Genomic DNA, 21274 nt, shown 5'->3' on the forward strand with positions numbered 1-21274 from the left:
AGGTCCACGACCAGGTTGCAAACCAGCGAAACCCTGGGTCGTTGAAGCAAAGTGGGCAAACTTAACCACTCGGTCATAGGGCCAGCCCTGGCTTAGCCATTCTTAAAGTCTAAAGCAACATACGAGGTTGGGCAGAACTCATAGGCAGGGGCCAGACCCGTGGCCGAGTAGTTAAGTTCATGCACTCCCCTTCATTGGCACAGCTGGCTTTCCCAGAATGAATTATCCAAAAGAGAAGGCAAGGAGAAGGTCACAATTCCTTTTATCACCTAATCTCAGAAGTCATACACTGTCACATCTACTACATTCTATTTATTAGGAGCAAGTCATTGAGTCAGTCAAAGAGTGGGGAATTAAGCTATATCTCTTGAAGAGAAGAGAATCATAGGGGACCCATACTAGAGAGACAGAATGCTTCACAGACATTCACCAACAATAACTAACCAAGAGAGGGCATTTGGCAGAGGAAGCAAAACCTTCTGGGGAATACCAAAACCCATTGTACCGAAAGCGAGCTCTCAGCCACCTCACAAGAGGAAACCAAGCATCCTCTGCAAAGAGCAATCAGAGGGCAGCACATTTAGCAAGGCTGCTAAACATTGTCCCACAGCGTTCCTGATGGGAGTGAAACTGAGGCTTAGTCTGTGCTTGGTCTTTTTTTTGTCATATCATTAAAAAAATTGCATTGGAAGATAAATCATATGCACAGAAGAGTGTTTAAAACAAAGATACTAGGCAAATAAAGAAATTACCACCACAATGGGAAATAGAACATTGCCAGCTCCTTCAAAGACCTGAGCATCACTCCTTGACCCCACCCCTCATTTTCCCCTTGAGATGTAATCACCTTCTTTACTTGGAAGAATCAGTCCCTTGCTTGTCTTCATACTTGTTTTTAACTGCCATTGCATGATCTCTAAACAACATATTGTTTGTCTTTGCCTGCTTTTGAAATCTAAATAAATGAAACCATATTGTATATGTTTTCCTGCTCTTTGCTTCTTTCGCTCAATATTAAGTTTGTCAGTTTCATTCATTGCCGTATATATTTCCATTATGTAGATATACCAAAATTGGCTTATCTAATCTACTTTTGATGGATTCTTGGGTTGTTTCCAGTTTTTACTATAACAAACATGCTTGTAGGAACATTGTGGTTCGTGTATCCTACTGGACTTGTGGGAGCTTCCTAGTTTCCTTTGGAATTTCCCTAATGGGACTTCGGGTATACAGTTCATCTATTCTGCAGTGAATGCCAAAGAATGCCAAACTGTTTTCCAAAGAGATTGTGCCAATCTCCACTTCCATCAATAGTGCATGAAACTCCCTTTGTTTTACAGCCTTATCATCAATGCTTCTGATTGTACTTTTCAATGTTTGCCAGTATGGTGGGTGTCAAATGGACATCATTTTGGTTTTAATTTCCGTATCCTTGATAATCATGAGCTTCAGCATCATCCATCCATTTATCGCCCATCATGTTCCCACTCTTGAGAAGTGAGCTATTCAATTTGTTTACATATTTTTCTATTGTTTTATTCTTATTGATTTATAACAGTTATACATTCTGGATACTAGCACTATGCAGGTTATGTGAGTTATGAATATCTTTTCCCAGCGTGTAGTTTGCCGTCTCACTCTCTTTAATGATATCTTTCAATAAAAAGAAATTCTTAATCTTAATGTAGAAAATTTTATCAATCTTTCTTTTATCGTTTGCAGTCTCTGTGTCATGTTCAAAAAAATTATTTTGCACCTTAAGGTCATGAGGATATTTTTCTGTAGTATTTTCAAAGATCTTTGTACTTTTGCATTTTAAATTTTAGCCCTTAACCACTTGTAGTTGATTTTTACGTGTGGTATTATGTAGTGGTCAGATGTAATTTTTTTCTCAATGTAGATTTCCAACTTCTCTAGTTCCATTCATTCAAAAGTCCATTCTTTCTGCACTGATCTTCAGAGTCATTTCTGATTATATCAAGTATTCATATATGTTGGATTTATTTATGGATTTCTATTCCATTGACCTATTTCTCCCTTCTTGAGCCATCTCATGCTGTGAGTCTTAATTATTATAAGATTTAGTATCTGAGAGGACAAAAAAAACAAAACCTAGGCTGTGTTTTCTTCAAGAGTGTCTTGACTAATCTAGCCCTCTGTATAAATTTTAGAATCTATTTGTAAAAATTTTTAAAAAAAACTTTTGGGAGTTTTTATAGAAATTACAGTGAATTTCTAGTCATTTTGCAAATAATAGACGTCTTTATAATACTGAATCATCAAATCCATTCACAGGATTCATCTATTTATTTAGATCTTCTTTGATGTCTCTCAATGAAGTTTTACTATTTTCCTACAGAGATCTTGTGTATCTTTACTAGATTTATTCTTACTTTAATGCTTTTGTAAATAATATATTTTTTAAAGATTGGCACCTGAGCTAACAACTGTTGCCAATCTTCTTTTTTCAGTTGTGGGTCCTTCTAGTTGTGGCATGCGGGACGCCACCTCAACATGGCCTAATAAGCAGTGGCATGTCCGCACCCAGGATTCGAACTGGCGAAACACTGGGCCGCCAAAGCGGAGCGCGGGAACTTAACCACTCAGCCACAGGGCCAGCGCCAATAATAGATTCTTAAGTTTAATTTTTTTAAATGTGTCAGTTAGTATGTAGAAATGCAATTGAATTTTTATTCCAACAGTTTTGCTAAAACTCTTATGAATTTGAAAAATTAACCTAAAGATTAATTTGGATTTTCTATATGCACGGCCATATTTTCTGTAAATAATGAAATTTTTCTTTCTTTCTTTCCAATACTTACAACTTTTATTTCTTTTTTCTTGCCTTAGTGTTCAGATAAGAGCCTCCAAAATTATGTCGAATAGAAATGGTAATACTAGGCATCTCTGTCTTGTTCTTGACATCAAAGAAAATCCTTTCAATTCTAACCTTAAAGTGTGACATTTGCGTATGTTTTCTATCAATGCCCTTTATCAAGTTAAAGTCATATTCTATTTTTAGTTCGCCAATAGTTACTAATATATTGATGTTTAATTATATTAAATAAATTTTCTGTGTCTATCAGATGATCATATTTTGCTCCTATAATGTGCTCATGTGGGGGTTACATTAATTGATTTTCTAATTTTAACCCAACTTTGTATTATGTTGATGAGCCCAACTTTGTCATAATGTAATTTCCTTGTTGTACGTGGCTGAATTCTTTTAGCTAATATTTTGTTTCATATTTTTGCATCTTACATTCATAAGCATGATGGGCCTTTTTGTACTGTCTTTGTTGATTTTTGGTGATAACATCAAAGTTAGGATAGCTTTACAAATTGTATTGGGGAGTGTTTCTTCTTTTTATATATCCCACAACATTTTGGTTAATTTTGTAGCTATTTGCACCTCAAATATTTTGTCGACCTCACTGATGAAGCCACCTGACTAGTAGATTTCTTTGCAAGAAGATTTTTTACTATCAATTCAATTTCTTTAATGGCTGTAAGACTATTCAGGCTTTCTATTTCTCCTTGAGTGGTCTGTTTTATTTTTTTTTCTTTTAGGTGAGGAAGATTGGTCCTGAGCTGACATCTGTGCCAATCTTCCTCTATTTTGTATGTGGAACGCTGCCACAGCATGGCTTGATGAGTGGTGTATAGGTTTGTGTCCAGAGACCCACACCCATGAACCCCGGGCTGCCAAAGGTGAGCATGTGAACTTAACCACTACACCACCAGGCCAGCACCATTTTTTATTTTATACAAGAATTTGTCAGTTTAATCTAATTTTCAAATGAATAAGCATAAATTGGTTCACAATATCCTCTAATCTTTTAGAAGTCTCTAGGGATCATAGTTTTGTCCCACTTTTTCATTCTTTTTATTTGTGTCTTCTTTTTGAAACCAGCTTTAACAGAGATTTGTCAATTTTATTAACCTTTTCAAAGAACCAACTTTTGTTATCAATTCTGTATATTTTCAGCCTGTTTTTCAATTTGTTAATTTTTGCCCTTATGTTTATGTTATCCCGCTTTCTCCTTTTGTTTGTTTTGCTGTTCTTGTACTAACTTTTAAAAATAGCTGTTTAGTTCACTAATTTTTATCCCTTATTCTATTCCAATGTAAACATTTAAGACTATAAATTCCTATGTACTGCTTTAACTACATCCCACAAATTTTGATACGCATTTTCATTCTATTAAGTCACAAATATTTTCTGGTTTCCATTATAATTTCCTTTTTTGAAATGCTAGTATGTTTCTTGAGTGCAATTTTTTTTGGCTTAACTTTTTTATTGACATCTAGATTAATTGCTTCGGGTCGGAGAAGGTACTATATGATTTTAATCCTTTAAATGTGCTGAGATTTGCCTAATAAACCTATATTTGGTGATTTCTATAAATGATTTATAGGTGTTTGAAAAGAACGTATATTTCTCAGTTGTTGGGAGCAGTGCTCTGACTCCATTGGTCAAATTTGTTCATCTTCTTACATCTCTTCTTGTTTCTTCCACTTGTATTATCCGTCACTGAGATGAATTTACTAATAAATAGATGTGAATCTAGTATGAGAAAATTATTCTTCTTGTTTTAAAATCAAAACGAAATTGGCTCCACCAAGAGCTGGTAAGAATTTTGAATCTTTGAATCTCATCATCACTGTAGGTTCCTCTCCATCCTTAGGTCCTAAAAGCCTGCTGGTCTTCAGTGCACACTCATTGCCCCAAACCCTATGGATTCTTGCTTCAGTGTCAAACAGAGTCCTTGATGAGGTTGCATAATGAGGGCCCCTAAGGAGAATCATGCAGCCACACCTCTGAATTCCCATCACTTCCCAGGGCCTACACATCCATGATAGTGTAGTTCCCCATTGTTTGTGAATCCCATGGACCTTAATCTTTTCCCATTCTTGGGGTAAATTCTCCCAACCTCCCTCCTGTCTTGGCAGTCTTCTTATCATCTCCTTTTACATACTGTTGTCAATAATTTCCCCCTCAAGAACCTTTGGAAGATTAATTCAAGCTATTCCATCCTGAATTTGGGGGTGGAAGAATGAGATCTGAGATTTAAGATCAGGTAATAGTACAAAAAGATAGGCCTGCCTCAGTGCACACAAAGGTGAACACCTGTGTAAATACATTAGCAGTTGCCTGGCTTCATGATGTTTCTGTACTGAGTTCGTGTAGTACCACTGAGGAGGAGGCAGCATTGAATGGTTGAAAGTGCACCTGGCTAGCATCAAAATCCTGGGCTCAAGTTCAGGCTTTGCTTCATACTTGCTCCATGTTTTAAAAGATGTATTACCCTCTTAGAGTCTCTGCCTGTCATCTTCAAACGGGGACATGAATTCCACAAGACTCTGAGGTCCACAAGAACCTGAGGTCCACAGGCAGGGCCTGTGTTCGATTTACTTTTTTATCCCCTGGGCCAACTTCCTATCTGCTATTATAGATCGGATCTTTGTTTTCAATGAACGAGTAAATTATCTCTAAGGTCTGTTGCTCTGATTAACTGGGAAAGCACATGGGTAAGCCCTTTGTGAATTACCGAGCTCATCACAAATGTGCCTTGTTATTATCACTTTTATATTACATCTCACAGCAATGTGAGATATCCTTAAATAGTCTTTCACTCCCACTATCCTCAAATCTTCAGATCAGCTCTCAATGGTTTGGTATGTTTCAGCAGTTGTTTAATATAATCTCTGCCCAAGGAAGAGATAGGGGCTACTTGAAAAAAAGTCTTGGAGATATTTTCCAAAATGGCCTATCATTTGAAAGGCTTACCTTTTAGAATGGGTGCGGACTCCATTTTTCACTCTCTTGTGCCCCGAGTCTTCTTCATACCGCAGACCACAGCAGGTCAGACCTGTGAGTGTCATGCCTCTTCAGATGTGGTCCACACGGGTGCCACACTTCGGATGTGGTTCATTATGTACAAGAATTAACATCCTATTTGGCCTTACATTACTTTGTAAACCACAAGCTGCTTGATTTCTTTTGTTATGTTTTCTCCATGACTGATATGTTTCTCTCCTGAAGATTGTCTTCTAATCCCATGCCTTTGCTCAAGAAAAGAAAATCTTCTTTCCTGGAACCTAGTCTATCCATCAAACCCTCCACCTCCCTCAAGAAGCCTTCCCTGATCCACTCACTGAGAGTGACTGCTCCCTCCTCTGAATACTTCTGTGCAGATCTCACACTGTCTAGTCTTGCTCTAGAGGTTTTCATGCACACTCTTCCTTTCCCTCTAGATTATAATCTCTCCCAGGACAAGAACTCTCTGACACCTTTCTGTACCTCTGACAGTGCTGTGACATCAAAGACAGCAAACAAATGCTTGTTGGATAAGTGAAACCAGACATTCTTGCTCCTCATTGATTTATCCTGAATTCTAAGAATTATGGTAACATTCTTTCCAAAAACCACTCCTACAGCGTCTGGCCCACAATGGGAAGAAAAGTGGAAATTGGGTGGAAGTGCTAGACAAAGAAGAGGGAAATTCTGGTGGGTTCACAAGTTGTAAACAGATAATCAAAGCACCGTGAGAGGTACTTCCCAACACAATTATCAGATAAGGTAATTTCCAAGACATAGCATTCATTCGACCAAAGCTGAATATTCTGTAGCCTGGATTCATCTGGTTTGATTTTGCATAATTTCTTTACTTGGTGTGTGTGACACTCTACAAGAAAGACCGGGTCCTTCCCTGTCTGTGGGTGTGTTGTGAGGTCTCCAGAAGTCATCATAGTTCAGTATCTGGCTGACAAGCTTCCCTCTCCTCCCCGCCACACACACACCTGGACACTACACACTATCTTATAATTCAGCCTCCTCCTGTCTTCTCCTCCTCCTAGTTTCTTCCTGTGCTCTTGGCTTCCCATCGTCATATAATCATCTGCCCATCCCTTGAGTCTTGCTCTTAATTCAACTTTCTCTGAGAGGCAGAACAGCACGGTGGCTAGACATAGAGGCTTTGGAGTCAGACAAATCCTGAAATCAAGTCCTGTCCTTGCCGCTGAACTTGAATAAAACAATCTTGGCAAGAGCGCATTCTTCACTGAGTGAACGACATAAAACTCTGTTAGTGTTTTCGTCTTAATCGAAATAGGGGAGCCTAACTGTGAGCACGGACCAGACAGTGCTGGTTTAAAACCCAGTGACCATTGCTTAATCTCACTTTGAAATGCTCTGTGCTACATAAACATGAAAGGAGAGAGGCACAGACAGGCACAGAGTCTCAAATTAGAAAAGATGATGAGAGCAGAGATTTATTTTAAAAAGAACTGTCCAATTGACCAGTTCAAGACTAGGCCTATTGTTAGGAGGGAACGACTATTCCCTACCAAGCATGTTTCCACGGGGAGGGACTCTGCGCAGGGACGCTTGCTCTCTCCCCACCCCTTCCACTCTCTCACTCAGGAAGAGGCGGGACCTACTGTGACTGACACTGGTTCTGGTCCCTGTTTCCTTGGAGGTGGCCCTCTCTGAAGAAGACTGGCAGCTTCCTGCCCTGCCCTGTGCCACCAGCTTCTTGGGATATCGTGGCCTTCTAATCCAGAGACTTTACCAAATGGCTTCATAACTTCTAACCCAAATTCCTTCTTACACAGTTATCCTCGGCCCCGCCCCTTGCTGAGCATCTTAAATGGAAAGCCAGCCTCTGCTCCCAGCCTCCTGGGCCTGCTTGGAGGAGGAGATGGTTAGTCTGGAGCTGGGTTGAGGCTCCCTGGGGCAGCCTGACACTCTTTACCTGCACATGTCTAATGGTGAGCAGGCTGTGATCAATAACTGCCATGCCGTGGGCCTTTCTGGAAGAGTGCCACAGGAGAATGAGAAAATGTGGAGGGCAGTTCAGTGGTCCCACTAGTGAGCTGCTTCCTGCCATTCACCTGGGCCCTGTGGTGCCCAACAGATGTGATGCATTTTAACCTCCAAGCAGAGTAGGCTCAAGTCACCCTGGAGACACAGAGCCACATCACAAACAAATCTAGGGGATTCTAGTGCCTCTGTAATGTCTAATCATCTATTTTAGAAAATGCAACCCAAGTTTGGACTATCATGGTGCCCTCGCGTGTCCTGTCAACATGAGGCAAAACAGCTTAAGTGTAGAGGGTTGGGAGTCAGCACTGGGGAAAGCATTAGCTCACCTTCTTACCTTGAGTGTGCTAGGTAAGTTGTTGAATCTGAGTGTCAGGATTTTTTTTTTTAATTAGTATCATGAGGGTGATTGAGGAATGAAGAGACAATGCATTTGAAGTGCTTAGTGCCGTGTCTGCCCCTTAGCTCATTAAATGCTGGCTGTTCTACATATCATTGCTGTCATCTCCAAAACCCTGAAGAGCTTTCACATGTATTTCTGCTCAGTCCAGCTCCAGGGGTTTTTGGACACAGTGCAGGTCTTAACATCATTAAGTTCCAGTAAGTTTGTTAAACTTGGCCCATCCTTTCAGCCTGTTCTTTGGCATCCCGAGTTTGTCATGTAACCCACTGCCCTCTCAGCCCATAGCATCTGGAGTTGTCTTCTATGTCCTCATCCTAGTAAGGTATGAATAAGTAAGGTCAAGGGCAGAAGCCTGGGGTCTGTCCCTGGGACCTCCCTCCTAGATGGGTGATGATTTTTTAATCAGTACTCTTTGGCCATGCTCATTCAGCCAATCTGGAGACCCAGAGCCACGTGTCATGGCCTTGTAAAATCTCAAAACTGTTTTATGAAGTCATCTTAGAAGGAAATTCTGGCTACCATTTTTGGATTATTTTCTTTAGAGAACATGCTATGTGTCTATGAAACATGAAAAATTTCTATTATTTTTTCATAATGATCCTACATTTAACACGTTTCCTGCATAAGCCTGTCGTTCGACATGCTGTAGCACAACTCATAATCGAGTAAAATTATGGCTTGCCTCAACAGAATAATATTTTGTGAAACCACTTGATGGGAAAATCAATGAAGCTATTTTGTTTTATAAAATTAGTTCAAAATAAGAATTATGTTAGAAGAGTCTGCATAGTTCTTTTTTATAGAAATAACTGGCTGCTTTTTAAATAAAATAAAAAGAATATGTAAATACTATTGAAAAGTTAGCATTAGCCCTTACATTTTCAACATAAAGCTTTTCAGGTTGGTCAGATCAAGACCATCAGACTTGCTCAAAGAGGCCCACGTTGCCAGTGGGAGAGGGAGCCATGGAGCATAGGGCTTCAGGTATACAGGGCTTCTGAGTCATGGCTGGCATTTTGGGCAGTGTGGGTTTTAAGCAGGTTTGATTCACAGAGGATCCTAGAAAATGCTAGAAGACAGGTAGTATATCCATGGTGTGTGCAGAATTCTAACATGGCCTCGAAGATTCCCATCCCCTGGTGTACATGCCCTACATAATCCTCTCTACTGGAGTGTGAACAGGACCTGTGAATACAATGGGTTTTACTCCCGTTATTAGGTTATATTCTATGGCTTAAGAAATTTTTCAGATGTAATTAAGACCTGTAATCAGTTGTCTTTGGGTTCACAAAAAAAAATGAGATTATCCTGAGTGGGCCTCACCTAATTAAGTGAGCCCTTAAAAGAAGTCAGAGAGATTTTAAGTGAGAGAGATTCTCCTGCTGGCCTTGAAGGAGCAGCTGCCTTGCTGTGGAGAGGGCCCTGTGGCAAGGACCCTAAGTGGCCTCCAAGAGTTGAGAGTGGTCCCTGGCTAACAGCCAGTAAGGAAATGGGACTTCAGTCCTACAATTTCAAGGAACTGAATTCTGCCAACAACCAACGAGCTTGGAAAAAGATCCCAGTCACAGATGAGATCACAGTTCTGGCTGATTCCTTGATTTCAGCCTGATGACACCATGAGCAGTGGACCCACTTACATTGTGCCTGGACTCCTAACCCACGGAAACTGTGAGATAATAAATGTGTGTTGTCTCAAGCTGCTGAATTTGTGGTCATTTCTTGCTCAGCAGTAGACAACTAATACACATAGGGAGGAGGTAACTGCAAAGGGAGAGCTGCGCAGAGGAAGCATAACTCAGAATGATACTTCCAGAGTAAACTAGTAACCCTAATGGTCGATTTTCATGTGGCCACAGAAAAAAATTTATAGGATTGAGATTTCACTGAACATTCCACACGTAGACTCAGATTATCTTTTCTTCCTTTGCAGTGGTTCTCAAACTTGCATCAGAACTGCCTGTAAGCCTTCTTAGAATCGATGGCTGGGTCCCAGGGTGTGAGAATCAGCGTGTTCAACAAGTTCCCAGGTGGGGCTGATGGTGCTGGCCCTGGGACCCCACTTTGAGAACCACCGCTCTATGATAAATAAAGAGGTTCCAGTTATTTTTAATATTTGACTTCTATATCCAACCTTTTTCCCTTTTGACACGAAAACATTTTAACAAGACTTTTTAAACCAAGATTGAGATAAAGAGAAGTAACAGAACTTGATATACCTTTGAGAAACCCAAAGTGTTTGTTATTCTCTTATTACTCATCTCAGAACTTCTATTTGGGTGGAGTGATGAGAGAGTAATCAAATCAGGTTTTAAAAAAATTTTGTTGCTTGCCTGCCACAGGTTAAAGGTCAATTGGGGGGCCTGCAGGATATCTGTGTTTTTCCTATCTGTCATCAGCTTCCCAGCTCCGGAGTGTTAGCCGTCTATACTGCAGCTGCTGTCCCAGGGAAGCCCCTCCGGGCCCGTGTTCCCAGGTGGCAGGTGTGGCAGCCACACAGAGAGGTGCTTCAGAGGAGCAGAAAGTCCTCTCATTGCACCCATCCTGACAAATCAGTCCAGCATGAACCCCTCAGAAACGCAGCCAGGGCATCAGCCTGGCAGCAAAAATGAAGTCTTGACTGAGGTTTGGGAATACACAGGGGTTCCACCAAGTACAAAGCCCAGAAGAGCATTTAAGACAAGGAGAGAGGGCACATCTCTTGGCAGCAGAAGCGCGGTTAGGTAGGGATCATGAGTGGGTATCGGAGCAAGCCAAGGGATGGGAGAAGCAGAGAGGGAAAAAGGTCCTTCGTGTCATTATGAATCTGAACTTGGAGAGTGCTCTGGACTTAGATCATGACAGAAGCAGAGAGTTAACATTATTTTAAGACATAATTTGAGAATTATTTATTTGGGAGAACTCAGCATCATCATGTTATCCAAAATGATCCCAGTTGCTCATGCTTGTCATAAAGTCTGCTAATAATCTGGATTGGGGGGAACTTAACTGAAAACATCTGTTAAAACTGAATATGATAATCACGTCTTGTTTTTACGATTTTGCTCATGATACAACCTTGAAAGAGTGGAATTGAGTGCTTATCCCAGTAAATTAGTATTGCTATGCAGATCATAGGTGAGCCTTGACTTTGCATGCCACAGTAAAAACGACTGCGCTTTTCCATTAGAACAGTTTGGGTCACCCTAGCTGCCAGCTTTTTTGCTTTTATTTATGTATTTTTTTTCCCTAAGGAGATGCAGGCACTTTGTGGGCCTTCCCCACCCCTGCAAAATGATTGATGGTTGGACTTCTTATAATTCAAGTAATGCAGAGCGTCTGAAGCTGTGGTAATCGGATCCTACGGACTTTGAAGACAGCTGCCAAAATATCCATAGCACAGAGGTTTGGCAACTTCATTTAATCATAGCAAAAGGATTACAAAGTGCAAAACAAGCCCCAAAACAGCTACGAAATGGGCCAATTCAGAAACCGCCTCAGGCTAAGAAGTTGCTCGGGCTTGCTCCCTCTTCACTCTGCCTGTATTCCCCCTCTCGAACTACTTTACCTTGGCCGAGGTTGGCACCATTTGTGACACACAGGAGAGAAAGGTGTCAAGGGGAATTGACTTTAGATCAGAGAAACAAACAGTGTCTGGTGGTATGTCAGGCTCAGGGCTGGTGAATCCCAAAGCATGGCACCCAGATTATCCTGGTGTGGGAAGGCTAAGGTCACAGTCTACCTGGTGAGAACCTCTGAAAGACAAGCCAAGTGGCAAATTTAGAAGCTGTCCCTTGTCTCTTTAAAGTGAGAGCTTGCAGCTATCCATGATGCTTTATTTACCAACAATAATACAATTTGCATTGAGAGCAATAGCTTGTTCATCAGTCAACAAACGTTTTATGATCATAACAGGAATTAAGGGTCACTGGGTGCCGATCTGGAATTTCTCATTGACAACCTCAGCTGTAGAGGCCTCTTTCCATTCTGCGCATAAATATGGCGACTCCAATGTGAAACCTTTGGTCCTTCTGCTCCAGAAGGGGCTAGGAATACGAGAGAGTGGGCAAGAAGGACCTTGAGAGGCCAACATTGTTTGGGTGCCAAACATCCTATTTGCTTGGCTCTCACTTGCACAAGTTCCTGGACAACATAAAATATAACACAAAACCCACAACATTCAGCACAAGTTTCTATTAGGCAACTTTAAAAAGGTGCAAATGCAGACTCCTGTGTAAATCTGATTTGCCATGCTAGGCCAAGCTTATTTTATTACATACATTCTGCATTCTAAGAACTAATAACTTCATATTGTAAACATTAAGCATACAGAGTTAAAATTCAAGGCCACATTATATCATTGATTGTCTCTTTTGTCGTGTATCTTTGGCTGGCCGAGATCAACTCGTAGTGTATAAATGCATAAGTTATATAATTATTATATAAAAAGGAAAAAAAAATGTTGACTCGAATACTTCATTCTGACAAACGCACAGCGTTCGCGACTCGAAAGGAAAACTGGAGCCCGCCTAACCCAATTGCCTAGATTTCGGATGGTGGTGGCCAAGAAGGCCATCTCTTACCTGACCCTGTGGAGAACAGAGCCCCCAAAGAATGATGAGGTCCTGAACGTTTCTTTTAAATATTAGACAATTCCAGTTAAAATTTTCTTTTGACAAACAAAAAAAGAGATGCATATTTTTGTTTCTGAATCCCATGACTTCCCCTTCCTCCCTAACGCTGTGTCCTTCCTCCTAACACTGGGTTGGTATAACACTGACCACCTTCAACCTCAAGTCTCCATGACTCATCCTCCACAGTCCCAATACTGTCCTAAGTCCGGTCTTGACTGTTTGGGAAGCTTCTTTCCCAGTCCTTGCCTCCTCCTCCTCTGCTTTCATCTCTACCACCTCCTCCAGCCCTCTGTCCACAACCACGCTCCCTCCGCACACATTCTCAGTCCACCGTTCAGCTCACAGTTCCTGTAATAGTATAAAGGAGTTGGAAACTTTGGGTTGTCTTCACAGTTTGAAAGAGCTGCTGGCTGTCCATCAAATGGAAGGAATCTGTTTTCACCCAAAACAGCGAGTGTCGATGAGTTCCACGTCAATGTCTGCTGATGGGCCACAGTCTCTCTTCTTTTCTGTTTTTGTTTTTGATATGTTTCTATTTTTAAATACAGGTAGTTTTCCTTAAAATGACATTATACATGGGATGTTAGGTCAAGACTGTGTTATCTCTATGGGTTTAGTTTAATCCCAGTTGGCATTAGCAGGATCCCAAACTCTACTCTAAAGTTTATACGCTTCTTAAGAACACTTTCTTTGGCACTTTGTCCTCATGACGTCATGCTTCTACTTACAATGTCTTTTACAAGGTTGGTCCACAGATTGTATGTCCATATACATTACATTTTCAGCGTCCTCTTTATTTTTGTAGCACTATTTTAGTAATTCCCTCCCGCTAAGAGTCTTTGGATCTCTTCCCTGGCTTCCTTCCCCAGCCCCCGTCAAGCATTTTCATTCCTCTTGAGGCACTTTTGAGTCGTGTTCTCCAACAGAGTTTGTGGCAAGCTATTGGTGATCATGTGTTGTTGGCAAAGGCCTCTCCCAGGTCTTTAGTAGTAAGTGCCCAGATGAGAAGGCATATGGCTGGCTGGAAGCCTAGTGTTGGGGTAGATCCCTCCAGTTGGCGAATTCCAGTATGGATTCGGGGCAGCAAAAAAACTGGACGACGTCACGGGTAGGGCCGGAGGGTGGGGGGCCACAAAGTTCATCTTCTGTGGGTGGGCGTGATAAGAGCCCATGTAGGGGAGGTCCGAGGGGTACTTGTAGAGAGATGATTCTGGAGGGTGGGGCTGGAGGGCCTGGGCGATTCCATGGAAGTCGAACTTGTAGGCGTAGCGCTTCCCGTGGACTTTGGTCATGATATTTTTGTCATAGTAGTAACGGAGGGCACGGCTGAGTTTATCGTAGTTCATATTGGGTTTGCTTTTCCGTTCTCCCCAGCGCCGGGCGACCTCATCCGGATCCGTCATCTTGAATTCCCCATTGGTGCCTTCCCAGGTGATACAGTTGGAGTTGGAGCTGTCTGACAGGAGCTCCAGGAGAAACTGCCAGAGCTGGATCTGTCCACTCCCTAATGAGGTGGGAAAAGGAAGGAAAACACCTGTGAGCACAGGTTCTGAGGGAAAGGCGCTTTCTTCAGTGATAGAAGTGGGTGCTGTTGGTGTTCCACCCGGATCTCCTTTACAGGCTTGTGCACCCATCCCTCAGCTGCTGGGGGGGTTGGCTGCTCCTGTCCCACAGCTCCCCCCTCTTCTCCAGAGAACTGCCCTTGGCCCAGCAGGAGCTGCCTCACTCACCCCTAGGGAACTCACAGCCAGACGGGCTGACACAGAGTACCAGAAGTTGGCCCCCTCGCCTCAAGGAGGACCAACTCTGTGATGCTGTTCGTGCTCCAGAGCTCCCCATGGGATCCAACTGAAGCAAGGTTCCAGCTAAGGCCACAAGCTTCCTAAGCTTTTCCCCTGCCCTACCCTGCTTTGCCACACCCTCTCCCCCGAGAACATACACTTAATTAATCACTTGCACAAGAATACTTAGCCCAAGCTCTATGGGCTAGTCTAGGGAACCTGCACTAAGATGATGATCCTTGGTGACTATCAGGCGGATCTACAGATCCGAGTCCTATATGGAATGCAGAGAATTCTTATGGGGCAGAGTTCAGGCTGGTTCCATCCATTTCTGACTTCCTTAGAAGAACAGCCCAGTCAACTTTGTGTTTTGGGGGTGGAAGGGCTTATTTTTCCTATTTTTTTGAGGCAGAAAGTGCCGCCACATTGATGGCAATAATGACTTAACACCATTTATATTGGCTAGGTCAAGCAAAATAATAAAAGTCAGATTTAGGAAATGAACTTCTAAAAGTTTATGGAAAAAAATAGAGAATGGAAGTAAACACCGTTATTTCTAACATAACATTTTGCTGGCACACAGAAAGCAATTCTGTCAAAACTTTTCCTAGAACAGAATTAACCCACTCAAAATGAGGAAGTTTAGAAAAGAGTTGGCTCTTTTTCAAACCAGATCACCCATTTCCAGTATTTAGGCAAATGCATCGTAACGGAAATCCATGTGTTGCCCCTGCATTGCAATGCCCATTGTGTTAAGAAGAGTTTCCAAAAGAAAAACCGTAACAATGAGTGATTGTATGCCCTCTTGGGGAGCTGAAATGAGACTCCAACTCATTTAATCATCAGGATTTTCTTGATCTCATCGGAGGCATGTAGATGCGGCTTTTATGTTTTATTAACTTCAGAGAAAAATCTATGCACATCATTCCAGCCACTCTTTTCCAATACTTTAAGATCATTTATGGCTCCCTGAAGGAGAGAAGCATGTGAATATCAACAGTAATATTGAGTACCAGGAGAAGCTAAGACGTGTTGAACAGATTTTAGAAGTTTTGAAAATGGATGAGAGGCAGGGCTTTCCTCCCAAACTCTAGCTACTGCACCGCCTTGGGCTTGTTACCAAAAAGATTACCTTTTATTATGCTATCAGTAAATATCAATAGATGTGATAAAAATGAGTGAAGAACTTTGGCTACTATTCAGGAATTGATGTCATGTAAAAATCAATTATAAATTTGTTTTTCTCTAAATCCTTCCCACTAGCTCCCTATACAAATTGTCCAACTCATAAACCCTTGTTTCCACATTGGCTACATGGAAATGGACATGTTTGTGAATTCATCCATACGATAGATCGTGAGAAAGGTCAGCCTTTTCTGAATATGTTCTGGAAAATGATCATTTTCAGTCTAGCAAACACATTTGAAATGTATTAACAGCTTGTAGTTCATTGCAATGGAAGTCTTTGCTTTTTCAGGACCACATATTCAAACTGTTCTCAATCAAGTTTTGTTGCCCCCAACATTTCATTAATATGCATTTTAAAAAATACAAAGAATGGTATGAGAAAACCATATGGTTTTAGTATATATATTGTAACCAAAGGATTACAACTTGAAAAAATTCCATATATGACCTGGGAATTTAAACATGGATTTTTGATTTAACAGTCTAACATATGCTTCAGTATAAACATATAGAGTTGTTTGAAAATAAATATTCACTGTTAACCTCTTCCCACAGAGAGAGCAATTCCACAGATTTTCTACAAATACATAGACCTTCCTAAACAGCCAAAATAATATTCAGTATCAATTCAAACCTGGGCATTGCTTCCTAGCAATTTGTCCCTTGCCTACTTCCTTTATTTGTTTTTTATTTTTTATTTTTTTTGGAGGAAGACTAGCCCTGAGCTAACAACTGCCAATCGTCTTTTTGCTGAGGAAGACTGGCCCTGAGCTAACATCCGTGCCCATCTTCCTCCACTTTATATGTGAGATGCCTACCACAGCATGGCTTGCCAAGTGGTGCCATGTCCACACCCGGGATCCGAACTGGCGAACCCTGGGCCACTGAGAAGCGGAATGTGGGAACTTCACCACTGCGCCACCGGGCCGGTCCTTTGCCTACTTCCTTTATAAATGTGTATAAAAGAGAATCAGAGGACAAAAGTGGTTTCATATCTCTACTACTTCTAAAGAACTAGAAGGTCAAGGACCTAAATTTACTGCTGGAAACTCAAAGCTCAAAGGATGGATGAGCAATTTCTCACCAGACTATTTTACCCATTAGTCTTTAAGACACAGGACTCAAACCTCTAGCACTTCAAGGGTCTATGGAAATAAAAGATCTGTAAACAAAAATCATAGCTTCCAACTCTGAGAACAAAACCGTAAGTGCAAAATCAATTAATATCTAAGTAAGTGTTATAAAATGTAGCATTATGTCAAGCTCATTACTTGTTAAACTTAATATTCATAACAAAATCCATTGCTTTCGCAGTATAGAACAGATTTTTCTCCTTGTGGAAGAATTCTCAAGGACACACAATGGTTGCTGTGAAATCACAGGCAATGGTAAATTAAATGAGTTACTCGTGGCCACAGAATTTCAAAAGCAATTTATTAAATTCCTATTTTACTGTCAAAACAGCAACACTGACTGTGCAAGAAAAGTGCGCTTTAGAATATAGACTAAGGATTCCAAAACAAGAGTACTTAAGGTCCAGGAAGCCTAGGAATGGCTTGGGCTGTTCGCTGGCCAAACCAACAATAAAAGCAGAAGCTCTAACAACACCAGATCTTCCATCCTAACAGCATCGTCACCTCCACCTCGTGAATCACCTTTCTTTGGTAAAACCCTTCACACCTATTTTCTCGCTCCATCTTGACAACCTCCTTGTAACATCAAGAAGGAGTAGCTACTTCTGTCCTAGTTTTGTCTAGGATAATGAACTACAGAGTCAGGATTGGGGGGAAAAATAAAGATGGAGGTAGCCCACCTGCAGGAGAGCCCAGTGGGTTGAAGGGGAGAAGGGTGGGGCTTAGAAGGGGAAAGCCAATCCTTCAAGTTTTAGGAGAAAAGTGGTCTCCTAACGCAATTGTAAGAAAAGAGGAGAAACACGGTAGCAAAGAGGTACGGACTGAGCAAAAAAGGGCAAAACATCTAAACGGTTTATAAACCACAGAGAAAAGCAGAGCTGGGAGTGACTCAGCAGCTGTGGGTCTAGTAGGAGGATTGTCCCCGAGCAGGGCACTGTGGCTGCCAGGTGACAGAGGGACAGAGCAGTAAATAAAGCAGAGAGGGCCCAGGCAAGAACCACAGCAGCCGTTGTTTGGGGCCACTTTCTCCAGGAGTTTGGGTGCTGCAGAAAAACCCGGGTGCACAGCCTGGCCTCGCCACCACGCTGAGATCAAGGCAGCAGGTGGGTCCCAGGGGAAAGTTTTGCCCTGGGCTCAGTGTGGCTCAGACAGGACTTGTTGGAAGGGCAGGGGAGGCCGGTGGCTGGAAGTACCACCTTGGAGTTGGCAGTGCCTCAGCTGAATCCTGGCTCTGTCACTTATGGGACCTTGGGCAGCTCACTCAGTTCTCTGTGCCTCAGTGTCCTCAGGTGCCAAATGTGGATGATGGTTATAGTGCTATCTTGCAGGGTTACTATGAGGATGAACTCAGTACATGAACGCTCTTATCATGATTTGTTTGGGCTGAAAACTAGAGTGTAAAGAAGGGTACACCCCTCGCCTAGAGCCAGGAGATGCCAAAAGAAAGACACTTACTCCTGTGGAACTCCATGTTGGCCGTGCAGAAGCTGGGAACGGTGGGGTTCTCAGGGCGGGCTGAGATCCACTCAAAGCTTACTATGAGGCAGGCACCATCCTGAACACTTCGCATGTGTTTATTTAACCCCCCCCCCCAAGAATCCTGTGATAGCCCATTATAGAGATGGGGAAATTCAAGCTCAAAGAGGTACAATGACTTCTCTTGCCCAAGGTCAGCAAAGGTTGGCACCCAGACTCCAGGCTTTGATGCTGAAGTACTGCATGAACCATTGCTTTCAGGCCTGGTTTCAGCACACACCTCCAGTGTCTCCTCAAGTCCTTCCCAGTTGGTCCCCTCCCTGGGCCTGGAGTTTGGTAAGTCTCCAGTGGAAGACTGGACACTCCCACCTCCTAATAAATGGCAAAACATCCCTAAAACTGGTCTCTGGTTTTGCATGATGTGGGATACCTTTTCACGCCCCCCATTAGAAACTAGCCAGTTAGCATCAAGGGAGCCACTGAACATGACCCAGGAAAGCTCTTTCATGGAAAGGCAACTTCAGCTCATCAGAGGAGCCCCACTAAATGCTCAGCCATTCTGACAGGATGTAAAGAAGCGACGTTGCTTGTATCTGATCCATGACATATAATAATGCAAGGACACGCTTTTCTCTGCAGGAGAAATACGGTCCAAAGTGTACGCCAAATGGATATTTGGGATGGAGATGTTGAGATGCTGTTATCATCTTGTGCATTCATACTGTATGATGTCATCTTTCCATTTAAAATGATTAGAGTTTGCATTGTCTAAAGAGCAAAGGCAGCAATCCTAAGTGATGAAGGATTTATCTATCAGAGAATGGGAAAATGGAGTGACAGGAAGAAGCATCCTCATTAATAGAAAGATAAAAGACATTCTGGTTTCAGGGGGAAAGGCCACATGAATACAACAGACACACGGCCTAAGGGGAGATGGAGAGAAGGCCTAATTCATTATAAACTAAGTAAAATCAAATTTTATCTTCAAATGAAAAGCTGGATGCTGCCACTTTCCCCAGGCCCAGTGAGAATGGTCTTTGTGGTATAATGTGGAGTCTTTTGCTCATGATGCCAGTGCTGCTGACTCATTACGTACCAAGACATTTTCCCAGGCCTGGGATGGGTTTGCAATCTCCTCCTTACTCTGCCCCCAGGGCCTCTACCCACAGTGGGCATCCCCAGGCTGCTGGGCACAGTGTGCCACTGTGAGAGTTGGTGATCTGCTTAGGGGCCAGTGACTGTCTTTGGTCCCACTGTGAACCAAGCAACACCTTTGAGCTGTGACAACATGGGCATAAACATCGATTTCATTTAGCCAACTTGTGTGAGTGAGAAGGCCAGTTTGGTCTTGTCTAATGCAGCTTGACAGTTTCCTCTTCTTCATCCCTGACCTCAGACCGATGCACCTAGACAACTGTTAAGATAGAAATGGAAATCCTTCCTTTCTATTCTCTTGGTCCCCATTCTTCAAGATCTCCCTTGTCTCTCATGCTTACTCAGGGGCATTGCGGGACACAAAAATAAAAGCAGACTTTGGGGACAGAAAATCAGGGTTCAAATCTGGTTCAAATCTGGCCTTCCTTCTTTTTGGCCATGTGACCCAGGAAAAGTTACCTAATTTCTCTGGACCTCTGATTCCTCTTCTGTAGGATGAAGATAATGAGTTCCCAGGGCTGTTGGGAGATGGGACCACAGACATGAACCCTTGCCCAGGTATTATATGGGGTGGGAGCTATTTGATCGCTCTTTCACATTATTGTATTAATGTTCCCAGAGGGCTTCAGCTTCCACCCTTTTCCTCTTTCTAGTCTATTCTGAACATTGCTGACAGATCAGTCTTCCTGAAACATGACTGATAATAATCATCTCAAAACATAGTAATCATTTTTATTTGAATGGTTACGGAGACAGTTACAAATGGAAAGCTGAGCACGGGTATGAGGAAGGACCAGACACTCAGGAGACTTGGCCACCAGGTGGATGTTCACATAAGAGAAAAGAGCCTGTGGCTCTATGGTTTGGACGGTGTTGTCATTACCTGTGTCCATCTCTTCACCTCAATGTAAGCCCCCCTAAGGGTCAAGGATGGTATCTCATTATTCCTTGTATTCTTTTATTCACCAAATAACTATTGAGCACCTGGTCTAGGGTCCCGGGGAAGAGTAGTAAACAAAACAGTCCCTTCTAACTGCTCAGATGCTTAAAAGATATTTGCCGAATTAGTTAACATTAACTAAAATTTAATGTCAAAGATGCAGACACTCAATAACGATGATATTTCACATTCTCAAAGTAGAAATTCCCTTGTGGGGAATGTATGCTGAGTGAATCTGAATTTTTCCGTTTCCAACCCTATTCGGGCCTCAATGTTTAGGAAATATACATTCCAGCTTGTACTCGCAATATGCCTGTGACATCTTGGCATTTGAATTTGCTGTTGAGAATATGCAGCATGTGCTGTGAATTTCTGAAGTTGATGCCAGCACAGCTGGTTCTGATCTGAATACAAACAAATAAAACAATTTGGTTGGCACTGAACTGTGATGACAGGTGACATTCCTTGGCAAGGCACAGGTTACCAATGGGCCAATTAAGACTCTGTACTTTCTTCTAGCATCTAAGTTCAGAAACAGATCATTCATTGAAGATGATCCTAAATTTGCAGTCTTGTGGTTATAATTAAGGTTCTCCTTTTAAAAATATTATTTTATCTGCTTGGGAGCCGGGTTGGATTGTGTCCCCCAAAATTCATCTGTTGTAGTCCTAACCCCCAGTTCCTCAGAATGTGACTTGATTTGAAAATAGGGTCCTTACGGAGGTAATCAAGTGAAAGTTGAGGTTATGATGATGGGCTCTAG

The 21274-nt window shown here is 42.1% G+C and overlaps 1 protein-coding gene across 7 annotated transcripts in view; it reads right to left on the reverse strand.

The window, feature by feature from the left end:
* Positions 1–12439: 12439 nt before the first annotated feature.
* ERG (ETS transcription factor ERG) overlaps positions 12440–21274 on the reverse strand; it is a 256908-nt gene continuing 248073 nt past the window's right edge. For all 7 annotated transcript variants that reach the window (XM_014862020.3, XM_070488877.1, XM_070488878.1 and 4 more), the window contains one exon: positions 12440–14342. In XM_014862020.3, the coding sequence (XP_014717506.1) occupies positions 13822–14342 (521 nt within the window). In that variant the 3' untranslated portion in view covers positions 12440–13821. The remainder of the gene's footprint in view (positions 14343–21274) is intronic.

The sequence above is a fragment of the Equus asinus genome, chromosome 18, assembly GCF_041296235.1.
Source record: "Equus asinus isolate D_3611 breed Donkey chromosome 18, EquAss-T2T_v2, whole genome shotgun sequence".
NCBI lineage: Eukaryota > Metazoa > Chordata > Mammalia > Perissodactyla > Equidae > Equus > Equus asinus.